Below are 15,281 nucleotides of genomic sequence, written 5' to 3' on the forward strand. Positions count from 1 at the left end.
ACAGATCAAGTAATTGAGCCACCTTTTCCCCACCCACCAGGATCTTGTGAAAAATTGTTCATTGTGACAGGTCAGCTCAAAAGCTCAAAATTATAGCTGAATGGTTCTGAATTTATACTCAGTATTTTTAAGCTATTGCAGGAGTTTCTGCACATGCTGGCAATTACCCATTATGCAAATGATGATTTGTTAGAACAGACTTGGAAATCGTTACCTTTTTTACTTCATTGTCCAGGTCAATTATCATATGATGAAGATTCTCTTCTGCTGCAAGTATGTGAGATTTGGTTCCAGCGATCTGAGACTTCTTGGCATCATCAATCACACCCTTCATTTTCTCTAATTTTTCTCTGAAAAAGGCCGAAACTACTAATTAGCATATACAGAAGTTCCCTTCTTATCTGCACTGGCAGGGAGATTGATCAGATGACCTAACAAACTAACTAAAGGAGAACTTTAAACTCTAAACAGAGCTGCTAGAGGGTTCAATGTTTTAAACAGATTTGAAATTATGATTGTATTTAGTGTGAAATTTTCCTTCATAAAACTTTTTGCCCAACAGGTTGGGTTGTGAGGACACAGATTTATTTTGGAAGCTCATTTAGTTTTATATTCTTAAATTGTATATGCAATTGTACATTTGTACATTGTTACATGCAGGGAACTGGGTTGGATGTACTCTGCCAAATCAAACACACCTGATATTTGAAAACTGAGCCACTTCTAGCTAATGCAAAGTTTAGTACTAAAGAAACGCTTACATTTTTAGAAGTGAATTGGCTGTATAACTTTTGGCCCAAGTTTTTTGGAGGGTGTGATGAAAAGGAAATGGAGAGACCTTTATAAACTCAAACATTAATAGACATGTTTTTGTGACTTTTTTTTTTAATTTAAGTTCTCCCCTTGCATAATTGGAAACTCAAGACAACAGCACTATGTTCCTGATCCAAAGCCCATTGAAACGAATAGGAAAGACTCCCATTGCTTCAAGGGACTATGAAGCAGGCCCTAAATGAATACAAGCAATAGAGCAAAAAGTAAACGAACAGCAGCCAGTCAGATTTTTATTATAGCTAAATTATCTTAAGTGTTCTTTAAAAATACTGGCTCTAGTGATACCTGTTTGACTATTCCTAACAGTAAGGGGAGGGGAAGAGCAGCATTCAACACTCCAATCATTTTGAATTTAAAAAGGATTTTTTTTGTTGAAAAAAGTTTACACACAGTCAGTGGCTATTAGGAGCATTTTTATCGTTTACTAGCTTTCTGGGGGGGTTTTACTGATGGGCTTTCCTGAGTTCTTCCCACATGCTTTCAGGTTTTATTTTTCGCATCTCCCCAGAAAGAGTCTTTCCAAGATAACCAAATTTTAGGTGTGTCCTACTTCCACATACACAGGCCCTTTAATACCATTGAAACTCATTAACGAAGAGTTAGAAGTAGTTATACAAAACTTTAGGATTATGTGCTGAAAAAGGATTATGATCTAAAAAGCAAGGATATGCATCTTATTTTTAAGTTTCTAATGTAATTACTGCACAATCCTAAGGCGTCTAACTTTATATAACCAGGTTTTAAAGTTTTGGCCATTACAACTGATGATACCTAATGGTATTATTGATCCCTGTACATACAGAGGCCAGCTGTGAAATATCTGCAATACGTTTGCTAATACTGTTTAAGTTTATCCAAGATTTTATCTGCACAAGATATTACAGATATAATTTTTTTTTTGGTCCACTGTCTCTTCTAATTAATAGTTCAGACCAGATTTGGGTTGTTTGGTCTCACTGCCACAGTATCTAAGCTCCAAGAGTGATCAGATTCATTCATTGTTTTATTAGAAAAAGGAAAGGAAACAATGAAAATATCTAAGATTTTACTGTTTCAGATTCTCTATTATATCAATATTCTGCAAAATACCAAATCCAGAGACACCTGAGAGCACATGCTAAGCACTCTTATATCAAGAGTATGCTTGGGTTAAATTCTTTGGTGCTGGCCCAGGTATAATCTAGTTATGAACAAGAACAAACAATCTAATTTACACAAATACAGTTTACTGTGTGTCGTTTCTAGAATTTCTGCCAAATTGGACACTGGCGATATGTAATCAACCCTATGAAATGCTCAGAACAACTTACTTGGCTTTCAGAAGGGCATCAGCAGCTTCATCCACAGCCTTCCTGCGATCTTTCAATGCTTCCTCCAAGGTCCGCCACTGAGCAGATTTTCTCTCTCCTGAAGTCTAGGAAGCACAAGCTTTCTAATTAGGCAAGTTATAACCACTAACAAAATTATCAGCAGGAATGGAAATTCAAAATAGCTGCACAAACTTGAAGGTTCCTAACTAATTTGCAATTAACTTGAAATATGCCCTTTTAAAAATTAACTTAAGTCATTTAAAAACAATTACCTTTGTTACTAATACTAACAACTGAAAGTTTTTAAAATCTAATTTTATCAGAATTTATGCTGTTTACTTTATGCACTTTGTTCTGACTAAACAGTGAAAATAAACTAGTCAATTTCACATTGATCCTCCTGAAATAGAGAAATGTAGGAGTCTTTGGGTTGGACACTACTGGGAAATATTTGCTGATCTTTAAAAATGTAATACAAGTAAATAGAATACTAGTTCTTGTGTTTTAAAAATAATCTTTTAAAATTCAAGCTCTAGATTCAGTTTAATCTATATAATCATGTTCCTTTCATTTTAAAACATATGAATATATTTTTCATACAGTTCCTATCAATCCAGTAGCATTGACTGCCAAATTCCCCAATGTGAAAAGTAGTATCACCATTTCAGACTTTCCACATAGGAGACCTCTCAAGCCCAGTCCTGATTAGCTATGGATATGCCTCTGTAAAGCTAATTAGCCACTTGAACACCTTCTGGCCTAGAACATGGCTGAAAGTAACAGAACTCTACTGAAAATAAAATCTAGAAATGCTAAATTAAAACACACTGGGACTGTATGTTGGCATAGCTAATGTACATTCCTTAGCCACAGACATCTTCATGGATGTAGACACAGCCTGGAAACATTTTTGAGATACCGTACAACATATAATATGGCTGCTGAAGTTTTCAGCTTGGTTAAGAGGAACCAGGACTGGTTTGAGGAGAATGACCCCAAAACACTCACTGCATACTACACATCGAGTCTACATTAAGGATAAGGATTCAGCAGCTAGGAAGGTGGCTCATACCAGACTTTGGCAAATAAAAAACCAGTGGTCAGAAAAATAAAGCCATGGAGTTACCATGGACAGCAGACCACAAAGACACCCCAAAGCTGTTTTGCTGGCCTTTGTGCTGCGTATGGCCTCAGATGCAACATGATAATGCATGCTGGACAGCAATCCGTTCAACTGACAAAAAAAAAGAAATACTTGCTCGATGAACAAACAGTTCAGTTTCAAATAGTTGATACTCAACTGCCCTTCCAACATTTCTGAGAAAGCAATTAATACTATTCAACAGCGCTCTTTAAAATAAGATCTTGTACTAGCCCCAACCTGATATGAGACCCTAATAGCAGTCAAGCAGAGGTCACAAGGGAAAGCACCCAGACCAGGTGCCATTCCAGCACAGATCTACAAGCAGGCTGGCTATCCTATTGCAAGGTGTCTTTCAAGATTCTTCCCCACTATCTGAGAGCAAGAGTCAGTGCTACAGGATTTCAAGTATGCCAATATCATTCACCCTTACGAAGGTGATAAGGCAAACTGATAGTCACCATGTCATTTTTCTACCTTCTGTTGCTGAGAAAAGCCTTCCATGGGTTATACTGAACAGATTTAACCCCTATCTTATGGAAATCTCCTCCCCGACTCTCAATGTGGATTTTGGGCTGGACAGGGCACTGCAGACATCTTCACAGCCCATCAACTTCAGGAAAAGTGACGGGAGAAAAACCATGACCTTTATATGGTGTCCATCAACTTAGCCACGGCTTTTAATTCTGTAAATCATGAAAGACTTTGGAAACTTTTATTCATCTCTGGATGCTATTCAAAGTTTGTTTTTGTCATTTTGTGCACAATGGGATGATGGCCAGAGTGGGGGAAAATGGCAAGATATCAGACTCCTTTCCAGTGGCACCAAACCAGGTTCATGATGGCTCCCACACTCTTTTCCATCCTTTTTTCAACTATGCTTATGGATGCATTTCATAACACTGACAGAGGATTATTTATTCATTTCCACACCGATGGAAAGTTGTTTAATGCTTCCATGCTTGCATAAAAGTGGCAGATTTACTTAAAGAGCTCGTGTGCGCCTATGACTGCACTAGTTGCTCACTTGATTAGTAATAGTCGATTTATAAATGATCACTTCGCTCATGTAGTTAACTGCTCTGGTTTCACAGTTAGCTGAAAGAAAACTGCAGTACTATACCAACTTGTGCCAGGGGATGTGTACAATGCTTAAGTCCATGGAGAAGTTTTGTTACCTAGGAAGCATGCTGTCAAACAGTGCCACAATTAACTATGAGATTACCCATCAAATAGCTAAGGCAAGCTTTGCATTGGCAATGTTGTCACACTGCCTATGGAACACTACAGGCATACAAATAAGCGCTAAGATATGTTTATGAGGCAGTGGTGATAACACTTCTATATGGGATCACCACCATACCAGGAAACTTGATCAGTTCCATATGCGCTGTCTTCAGTCTCTTTGCTGGGTCACATAATGGCACAAGATTCCTAAACCAAACTCCTTAATCATTGTTGGATGTCATAACAACTCAACTGCATTGGCCTGGGCCCCTCGTTTGTATGGCCAACCCAAGAACACCCAAGGCCATATATTATGGTCGGTCAATGTAAGGCACCCACTCTCATGTTGATCAGTACAAATGGTATAAAGATACACTGAAGTCAAGCTTGAAAACATGTCCGGGTGATCCCAGTAACTGGGAAGCAACATCCCATGACAGAGCAAGGTGGCAGCACATTTGTCATGCTGCTGTTAACCACTTTGAAGCAAGAGGTATCAGCAACTTATGAGAAAAATATGAACAGCACAAAGCAAGGATACAATAGCTTGCAGTGGTCACGGACAATTTTTTCTGTCCCACATGCAATTGTGTCTGCACTTTTCACTTCAGACTGATCTGCCATATACTTGTTCATTTATAGTGTTTGCTGAATCCTCATACATTGACACTGATGTGAGACTCCATGATGACACATTCCATATTCACTACCAGACACTAACAAATGAACTTCTGTAGCAAGAGAGAGAAATCCACTGTAACTGAGTGTCCAGGGAGGCTGAAGTGTTCTCCGACTGGAACTATTTTAGCAATAGTAATGGTTTTAACAAAGTGATCTAAAATGGAGTTATAGGGCAGTTTGATGCCCTTACCACAATATTTAGTATATTCATTTCCTACACACTTCATGTATATTAAATGTTAACTCTCTGAATACCCAAATTGAGCAGGCAAATAAGAACTATCCCTATTTCACAGACAGAGAAACTGAGGAACAAAAGTGCCATTACATGTTCAAACCCCCAGGAGAAAAATCAACTATCTGATATTATCTTCGATTGTATGATAAACATTTCTAGATATTTCAGTAGACAAAGAGCTGCATCAGCATTTTATTCAGTTTACCTCAGAATTATCCATAGCCTCCTTCAATATCTGAGCATGAGTATTAACAGCTTGCACTGCAGCTTCCTGGGCAGTAATTGCCTGAAGGGTTACTCGAGCAGTACTGCTTAGGGCTCCTTCCAAAGCTGCTGCAAGAGCTGGAGAAATAAACAGTTAAAACACAGATAATTTCCTCCATCACCCTTACCTTAAAAAAAACAAAACATTTGCATACATATGGGTAACACTCATGTCCCCCACAACACTTCCTCAATTGGCCCCATGATATTACTTTTCACCACCCAAAAGGATTACTGAGAATTCCTTAAAATTATCAAAAAAAAGAACTTGTGGCACCTTAGAGACTAACAAATTTATTTGGGCGTAAGCTTTCATGGGCTAAAACCCACTTCATCAGATGTATTTTCCACTCCATGCAGTAGGAAGATACACACACACAAACATGAAAAGATGGGGGTTGCCATACCAACTCTAACGAGACAAATCAATTAAGGTGGACTATTATCAGCAGGAGAAAAAAAACTTTTGTAGTGATAATCAGGATGGCCCACTGGATCGTGTGGTGTGTCCTGGATGGAAGCTGGAGGCATGTAGGGAAGTATAGCAGTCAGTAGGTTTCCAGTACAGGGTGGTGTTTATGTGACCATCGCTTATTAGCACTGTAGTGTCCAGGAAGTGGATCTCTTGTGTGGACTGGTCCAGGCTGAGGTTGATAGTGGGATGGAAATTGTTGACATCCTGGTGGAATTCCTCAAGGGCTTCTTTTCCATGGGTCCAGATGATGATGTCATCAACGTAGCACAAGTAGAGTAGGGGTGTTAGAACAACGCTTCCTCAGCTCTCGTCCTCTAAGTCAGCCATAAAAATGCTGGGGCCATGCGGGTACCCATAGCAGTGCCATTGACTTGAAGGTATATATTGTCCTCAAATGTGAAATAGTTGTGAGTGAGAACAAAGTCACAAAGTTCAACCACCAAGTTTGCCGTGACATTATTAGGGATACTGTTCCTGACGGCTTGTAGTCAATCTTTGTGAAGATTATGGATGTAGAAGCCCTCTACACCAACGTGGCTACGATGGTGTTTTCTGGAAGATCAAGGGATTGTAGTTTCCTCAGGAAGTCAGTGGTGTCTCAAAGACAGCTGGGAGTGCTGGTAGCGTAGGGCCTGAGGAGAGAGTCTACATAGCCAGACAATCCTGCTGTCAGGGTGCCAGTGCCTGAGATGATGGAGCATCCAGGATTTCCAGGTTTATGGATCTTGGGTAGCAGATAGAATATCCCATATCAGGCTTCTAGGGGTGTGTCTGTGTAGATTTGTTCCTGTGCTTTGTCAGGGAGTTTCTTGTGCAGATGGTGTAGTTTCTTTTGGTAACCCTCAGTGGAATCAGAGGGTAATGGCCTGTAGAATGTGGTGTTACAGAGCTGCCTAGCATTCTCTTGTTCATATTCTGACCTATTCATGACGACGATGGCAACTCCTGTGTCAGCCTTTTTTATTATGATGTCAGATTTCAGAGTAACAGTCGTGTTAGTCTGTATTAGCAAAAAGAAAAGGAGGACTTGTGGCACCTTAGAGACTAACCAATTTATTTGAGCATAAGCTTTCGTGAGCTACAGCTCACTTCATCGGATGCATGATGAAGTGATTTCATCACTAAAACCCTTTTAGGACCTGCCTCAAGTACTCAGCAGCCAGTTCACAGTATGCATCCGATGAAGTGAGCTGTAGCTCACGAAAGCTCATGCTCAAATAAATTGGTTAGTCTCTAAGGTGCCACAAGTACTCCTTTTTTTTTTTATGATGTCAGAGTAATTCCTGAGGCTGTAGATAGCACTGTGTTCTGCACAGCTGAGGTTATGGGTCAAATGATGATGCTTTTCCACAATTTCAGTCCATGCACGTTGGCAGAAGCACTCTATGTAGAAGTCCAATCTGTTGTTTCGACCTTCAGGAGGAGTCCACGCAGAATCCTTCTTTTTGTAGTGTTGGTAGGAAGGTTTCTGTGGGTTAGTGTGCTGTTCAGAGGTGTGTTGGAAATATTCTTTGAGTCAGAGACATCAAAAGTAGGATTCTAGGTCACCACAGAACTGTATCATGTTTGCGTGGGTGGAGAGGCAGAAGGAGAGGCCTCAAGATAGGACAGATTCTTCTGCCGGGCTAAGAGTATAGCTGGATAGATTAATAATATTGTTGGGTGGGTTAAGGGAACCACTGTTGTGGCCCCTTGTGGCATGTAGTAGTTTAGACAGTTTAGTGTTCTTTTTCCTTTGTAGAGAAGCAAAGTGTGTGTTGTAAATGGCTTGTCTAGTTTTTGTAAAGTCCAGAGATGAGTAAGTTTGTGTGGAAGGTTGATTTTTTATGAGAGTATCCAGTTTTGAGAGCTCATTCTTAATCTTTCCCTGTTTGCTGTATAGGAGGTTGATCAGGTGGTTCCACAGTTTCTTTGAGAGTGTGTGGCACAATCTCTCAGCATAGTCTATGTGGTATGTAGATTGTAATGGATTTTTTTACCTTCAGTCCTTTTGGTATGATGTCCGTTTGCATTTGGAAAGGAAGATGATGTATGTGGACTATGCTGCATCAAGGGCAAGCACAAAGGTTCTCACAAGCCCTAACACAAATTAAGCACTGAGTAAGATCCATTGTAATGGACTTTTTCCCTCTGAAGCAGTCTGCTCTCCAACACAGATCTCTAGTCATTCTTTCCCAGTGACCCAACACAAATCCCAGCATGGTTGATGCTGCCCTGCACTGCTAAGTCTGCTACAATAAGAATGCCACTTATTCTTACTAACATAAGACAGGTAGAGGAACCAGACAAAAAGGGAACGGAAAGACTATGGAAGCAGTCTTGTATAAAGAAACACTGTAGCTGCTTCATAAATTATCATTTGTACACTACCATATATACATATGGCTATATTGTATATTTACAACAGCATGAATTCCTATCTATGACAACCAAATTATATCTTAATTTACATACATGAAATCTTCTCTTGTTCCTCTTTGTCTTGCTGTGCAAGACGGGCTGCAACTTCCTCTGGTGGCCGTTCTTTTATGGCAGGGGAGTCTCCACCCACACATTCTTCACCTAGGCACAGAGATGAAGAGGGAAAAACAAGGCTAATGAAAAACCAAAATTAGTACCAGGGTTACTTATCGTGGGGGGACCATTTCCTTTTGAGTCTAATTTGTATTGGCAGCATCACTACCATCATCCAACAACCTCCTCAAACCTTGTATTTCCAGAGTTGCGAAGTTTAGCCTGAGCTCTCCTTGCAGTCAAAGATAACTGCACAGACACACATACTCAGACTTATCCCTACATTTCTGCCAGTTGAAAAGGATAAACTGAACAAAAAATTGAGATGGAAAGCAATGCTAAAACACAGCTGGGAAACTAAACATAGACTGTCATATGGTGAATAACCATTGCTTTCCATTTCCATTGCTTTGTTAGCATGGCTGGGAAGTTTGGCCAAAGCAGTGAAAGGTTAGGAGGGAGGCTATAGAAAGATGGGATGATATAATTTCAATCAGCAGAGTTTAATTCTCCCACTGTTTAGGACCGTTCACTCTGCACTATTTTTCCCTGTCCCTAAAACACACAGTAAATGGACAATTGAAAAGTTATGGCCTAAATGGTTTTTGTACAGGAAGTCTGTGGAAGAGCGGAGATGAGAATCCAGATCTCCTGACTCCCAGCCCTATGCTGTAACCACAAGACCAAGTTGCCTCTTAATGCTCATGCTAACTCTGAAGTGTTTGTTTACCGTTGGCATATTGACTCTGAGACCTGTTAAATACAATACCAATAAAAATCTAAAAAAAACGCTATTATTGCAAAGAAGCTATAGTTCTTCTGATCGGTTTGATACAGTGTGTTTTAAAGTTTCGTGATTGATGCTTCTTCGCTAAGGCCCTGGATACATAGCTTTCCTGAACTCTGGCCAAGAAATCACCAGATCGGAGGTTGAGTGGGATGTATACAGTTCTGATTTTCCGCACTAACCAAGCAGAAATCTTTTCACATTATCTAGGGTCTAATATGGCCCAATCCTGCAGTCCCTTTGCATGCAGGACATTCACAAGTTGGTAAGAGATCTGCATCCAGAAGGCATAAAGGATTGAGTCATTAGATCTGATTAATAAGTCATTTAAGCACCTGATACAGCAGGTTTGTGTTGCCCTTCATGGTGTCCTTGTACGTGATCTTTCTCACCTTTGTCATCCTGCATGCCTGGAGCTGGTATTGACAAAGCTTCACCTGTTGCAGAAATTATTTGAGCTACTTCTGAGCTTGCTGTAAACAAATTAAAAAACAACAACATATACAGTACTATTTGTATAATTTCTGTGTATAACATAGTATAGACATCTGAATGTTGTTTATGTTGGCGAGAAAGAACATGCCACGTATAGAGTGTGAATAAGCCACCTTCTCCCACAAGGCAAAGATCATAAGTGGCCAACAACCAGACACTGCTTCCCACCCAGAATTTAACAGAAGGTAGGGCTGAAGGACAGGACACTCCCAACTTCTACAAACTATGACTTGGCAGTTTGCCCACATTAAGCCCCTTGCAGTTATCAGAAACTCAGAAGACCTACGAGACAAGTATCCAAGATATTCTTATTGAATCCTGTGTACAAGTCTCACAGTCCAGTTAATTCAAGTCTTCAGCTGCATTAAAAAAAAAAAAAAATCTAGTCACTGCAGTTTACATTAGCCTGCTGAAAAGTAACCAGAATGCAATCAGAAAGCACCCCACCACTGAAATAGAAAAGACCATTATCTCCTAGAGCAAATATCTTACCAATGATTACATAACACCAGTCTTCAAATAGTTTTATAATGTAATAAGACAATGAAAAGTGTACCAAAAATAACCCTTTTGTTCCTCTCCCCACACTAAATTTTACACCATTCTGGAAAGTTACCTCCTTTTTCTTCCACTAACGTTGAAGGAGCTTCTGTCTTACTCTTCTGTGGTCTGGTACTGGGATGTTTGGAGTCTTTCATTAACTCTTCTACAGAGGAGATTTTTAGTGGACCAGGTTGTATCTTGAAAATCATATATATATATATTTTTAAATCACCACATACTATCAGTCATACAATGAATATTCAAAGAGTCACAGTTCTATTAGATTATAAACATTTCAGCATAGGACCTCTGTTTTTATATACTGTACAACACCATGCACATTGCTAGCACCTCAAAATAATAATTCCACCTACCAGGCAGTAGCAGATCAGATTACCTGAATAACCCCAAAATGCTATTAGAATGTAAAATGGCATTTGCATTAGCAATTTTCAAGATCAGAGACTTGACCATACAAGACCCTTTGCTATCAGTTTCAAATTTTCCATGGTAAATTTAGAATTTCACACCCAATTTTTAATTTGAAAACAGCCTTCACAATTTTCAGTTCTTTCAAAATGAATTCATTAATTTGTGTAATTTAAATATGAATAAAGTTTGACAAATGTAAGAATTTGAACAGATTGTCTTTATCAAGTACCAACCCATAACATTCAAGGTACCCCAAAGAGCTCTACAAAGCAATTAACTGTATTAATACAGATTGTGTACAGACTCCAGATACACTATTCACACACTCACCAAATGGCTCACATGCAGCTTTGGAGACTGGGTTTCCACTACTTCCCAACGGAGACAACTACATAGTCTATAAGACCTCACGGACAATGTTTCTTTCCGATATTCATTAGCCACTACCAACACATCCTCATACCATATTGAACAAGTCCTCTCCCTTATTGGCACTTATAGTCTTTATATGCTTGTAGACTGTCTCCTCCCTTAGCTGTCACTCTGCCAAGCTATAAATAGGGAGTTCTTTTACATTTTTCTTCCGGGTTAATCCAGACTATGTCCACTTGGAAACAGAGTCAAAAGGTCCTCGCTTGGAGGAATTTTCAATTTACTTTTATCACCCTGATTCAGAGCAAACTATCTTCAGGGAAACATATCTCCTGGCAGAAGAGGGGTGACAGAGAAACAGGACACGCTCTCTGATTTTTGGTCAGCATCATTCATTGATGTTCTGGATGTATTTAGGGAACTTTTGGCTATTACTACCAAACTTGACTCCTGTCCTTGTTGCACAATAAAAATCTAGAAAGGAGACACTGGGTCTGTACTGGTAGAAACTGTCACTCTCTTAGTGAGGGCAGGCATCAACAAAGTTTACATCAAACCCTTGCTCAAGAAACCATCATCTGACATTAAGATCTCACTAATCATCACCCAGTCCCTTTTCTGGGTAGGCTACAAAAGTGGTGGTGATGGTGAAAAAACTATGGAAACTCCTGGAGTCTCAGATTTCCTAGATCCTAGGCAATCCACTTTCAGACCTTCAGAATATAGTGGGAAAAAACACACTTGGTTCATTGGTAGATGACCTTGTGACAATGGATAACAGATGTAAAAGTCAAGCAGTCATGATTATTCTATCAGATGCTTTTGATGCCATTGACCACAATATGTAATTGACATGGCTACAGACTGACAGGAATAGATGAATCAAATTTGAATGGTTCTACTGATTTCTCTCTGACAGGACCCAGAAGTTAATATTGACTGAATGTGCATCTAGCCCAAAGGTTCACTCTGGTAGGGGGCTGCCTATTCTTTCACCCCCAAGCCTCTCCTGTCCAGTGGGTAAGACAGATCACTAGAGCAGATAAGGCAATTTAGGCTACAATGCCTTTATTAGGCAGATGACACCAGCTTTGTTGTCTCCATTTCATCAAATGTGCACAAAGCAGTTAATAGGTTTAGTTAGCGTCTGGCTGGGATAGAGGGCTTGAATAAGGACAAATCGGCTGAGACTCAACTCCGATAAGAAACAACATTAGCTAAGATGGGGAACCAACTAAAACAACTGGGGTAAGTTATATTGTCCTGTTCCATTCAGAGAATAGGCTAGTTTAACACCCCCACACACAACTTAGGTCTGCAACCCTGGGGTCTTTCTGGATCCTCACCTGCTTCTGAAAGCTCAGATAGCAGCAGTGGCCAGGAACGCTTTTCATCATCTATGCCTGGCCAGGAGGCCTTTTCTTTCTGATAAAGTAAACGTGAAATTTCTAAAGTTAATTTCTTTAAAGTCAATAGGAACTAAGGGCACTCAGCACCTTCCCAGATCAGGATCGCAGAAAGGGTCTCTCCTGCCGTCTGCAACATGATGCCAATGATCTTTTCCAATATGACCTTTATTGCAATACAACATCCAACATGGTGTTGTCTATCACTCTTAACTTTAAAGATTTCAAAGTTTATCTGTTCCCCAGGATGTATGACCTTAAAGTGATTCAGCCTGGACAAATGTATTTCCTGCTCATATTTCTTAACCTCACTACATCCCTATACAGTACTATTCCTTCCAATATTATGAGATGCAAATTTCAACAGTGTGCCGTTTCCCCCTTTTCCAGGTCATTAATGACCAAACATAATACCTATCCATTTTAGACCTCTCCACTCAAATAAGTAAAAATGGCAAGATTTTACAATCCATGAATCACAATCCATTTGAGACTGTGAAACCATATTAAAAGCAAAAGGAAGCAGTGCACAAGGACAACAGAACACAGCAGGTGAAGTCAGTCAAAAGGTAATTGGTAAGTCAGCATCACACAATGTCTGAAATATGAAAGGATTTTTATTGTGCATCTATTAAATCTCTCTCTTTCTTTAAAAAAAGCAGAAATACATACTGACTTTCTAATTACAGTCATGCTGAATTCACAGTTCTGGCCTCTTATGTATATTGAATCAAAAGTATTTAGAATTTGAGAAACAGAGCAAAAGTTTCCTTTATAAAAAAAATTTACGTGAAAACTTACCGGTTTTTTTGGCATTGGCACATTATAAGGGGCAGGACCAAGTGCCATTTCAAAGAGTTTATCCGAGTATGGGAGGGTCTTCTCTACGTTCTCTCGGAAACGTGGATCATAATTAGCATACAGAACAGTTCCACCAACTCCTCCGCCAACAAACAAGACACTTGCCCCAATAATTTTGCCTGCAGAAACACTAGAAAAAAGAAATAAGGCTGAGAAAGCTTTTACATACGTCAAACCAGTAGGATAGCAAACTAACAATCTCGGGGAGGAACACCAAATTGTTGTTATAGATCTGAAAGCCATCCTTTTTAAAATGAAGGCCCACAAGTATTCATCACAACCATTCCAATATATCTAGGCAAACCTAAATACATATATCAACTAGTTGAATAACTTCAACTTAAACTTTTCTAGTTACTGCAACTTTCTGAGCCACACAAAGCCTGATATATTGATATTAAGCACAAGGGATGGACAAGCGTTACAAGCGTTTGTGAGAAACTAATGAAGAACAACACAACCAATTAATTTGGTTTAACATGTCATAGGGCAACCAGAGACCTTTGGGGCAGGAACTTTCTATGGAGTCTAACTCCACTGACTGCGAATATACTTTAAGGGCCAGCTTTTCAAGAAACCTCTGTACCTGCAAATGGGGCCAATTTTCTGAAGAGTTCAGTCTGTTTTCAATCGCATCTGCATGACTCCTCCTTCAGCACTACCAAGTCCCTCAGTACCACACTGGGGCATTGGTTCCAGACTAACACAGAAGCAAGAATGCCACCAACTAACATTGTCTGCAACAACCCACTTTCTCTATGGTGGTTTCCCATCCAAGTGATGACCATTTGGCAGCTTGAAATCTGATGCAATCACACAAGAAACCATTGCTGCACACCATAAACATATACTGGCAACAAATGTGTAATTGCAAATCCCACGTAAATGAAAATGACAACCAAACTCACTCTTGATGAATCAGATAGGTTAAAGTACCAATACCACTTACAAAACTCAATACATACCCAGACTGTCCTGATGTAGCATATCTGCGGCACAGTTGTAATGGACGGAGTGAATATTTACCACATAGGCAGTTCTAAGAAGAAAACACAAGAATAAAGTGATGCATATAATTTAAAACATTTTTTAAATTTTCTGCATTTCAACTAATTCCATTTATTCACAAAATAGTCAATCACTACCTCTTACATATATTCTGATAAATAGATAGAAGAGAACAGCTGATATCAAAACAGTGATACTAGATTCTGTTTCTCCATAATTAATTATTGGGCAGTTTCCCCAAACAATAGATTCCACTCAGAAATGGTAAAGAACAACAACAACAAAAAGTCATTTTGAAGCATCTTCCCTGCATTACTAACATAATTTTACATTATTAAAACCAAAGCAATTTTCAACAAAACAAAAAAAATCTAAATTTACTTTCCCATTTACGCTGCCTGTTTAGGTTTTGCATTTAATTCAGCTTAGACCATGCAACTGGACTACACTTTGGGGTGCTCATACACTGTAATTCATCAGTGACTGAGAGACAAACACTGACGGAATATTTAACGGTTTTCTTTTTCCTGTCTTAACAGACACTTGGTTCAGATTTCAAAAAGACTATTGTGAACATCATGAATTAGCTATGCTAAAATGTCCAGCTTCCATTTCTGTTGAATATTAAGATTGACAGAAAAGACTGGCTAACCCACTCCAATCCAGTAGCAGGGGAAGTCTCTCCCTACTAAT

At 39.3% G+C, this 15,281-nt stretch overlaps 1 protein-coding gene across 5 annotated transcripts in view; it reads right to left on the bottom strand.

Moving 5' to 3' along the window:
• The window catches only part of IMMT (inner membrane mitochondrial protein), a 52,528-nt gene that overhangs the window by 29,137 nt on the left and 8,110 nt on the right, over positions 1 to 15,281 (bottom strand). For 4 of the 5 annotated variants that reach the window (XR_012158770.1, XM_073342857.2, XM_073342855.2 and 1 more), the window contains exons 2-9: positions 14,546 to 14,619; positions 13,521 to 13,710; positions 10,583 to 10,706; positions 9,807 to 9,944; positions 8,625 to 8,732; positions 5,637 to 5,773; positions 2,145 to 2,248; positions 215 to 350 (exon numbers count right to left, since the gene is read on the bottom strand). Coding sequence is in view for 4 of the 5 variants with exons in the window: in XM_073342857.2 (XP_073198958.1) it covers positions 215 to 350; positions 2,145 to 2,248; positions 5,637 to 5,773; positions 8,625 to 8,732; positions 9,807 to 9,944; positions 10,583 to 10,706; positions 13,521 to 13,710; positions 14,546 to 14,619 (1,011 nt within the window). In the remaining variant the exon portion in view is untranslated. The remainder of the gene's footprint in view (positions 1 to 214; positions 351 to 2,144; positions 2,249 to 5,636; positions 5,774 to 8,624; positions 8,733 to 9,806; positions 9,945 to 10,582; positions 10,707 to 13,520; positions 13,711 to 14,545; positions 14,620 to 15,281) is intronic. The other variant, XM_073342856.2, reaches the window with a different exon arrangement.

This window comes from Lepidochelys kempii, chromosome 4 (genome assembly GCF_965140285.1).
Source record: "Lepidochelys kempii isolate rLepKem1 chromosome 4, rLepKem1.hap1, whole genome shotgun sequence".
Taxonomy (NCBI): Eukaryota; Metazoa; Chordata; order Testudines; family Cheloniidae; genus Lepidochelys; species Lepidochelys kempii.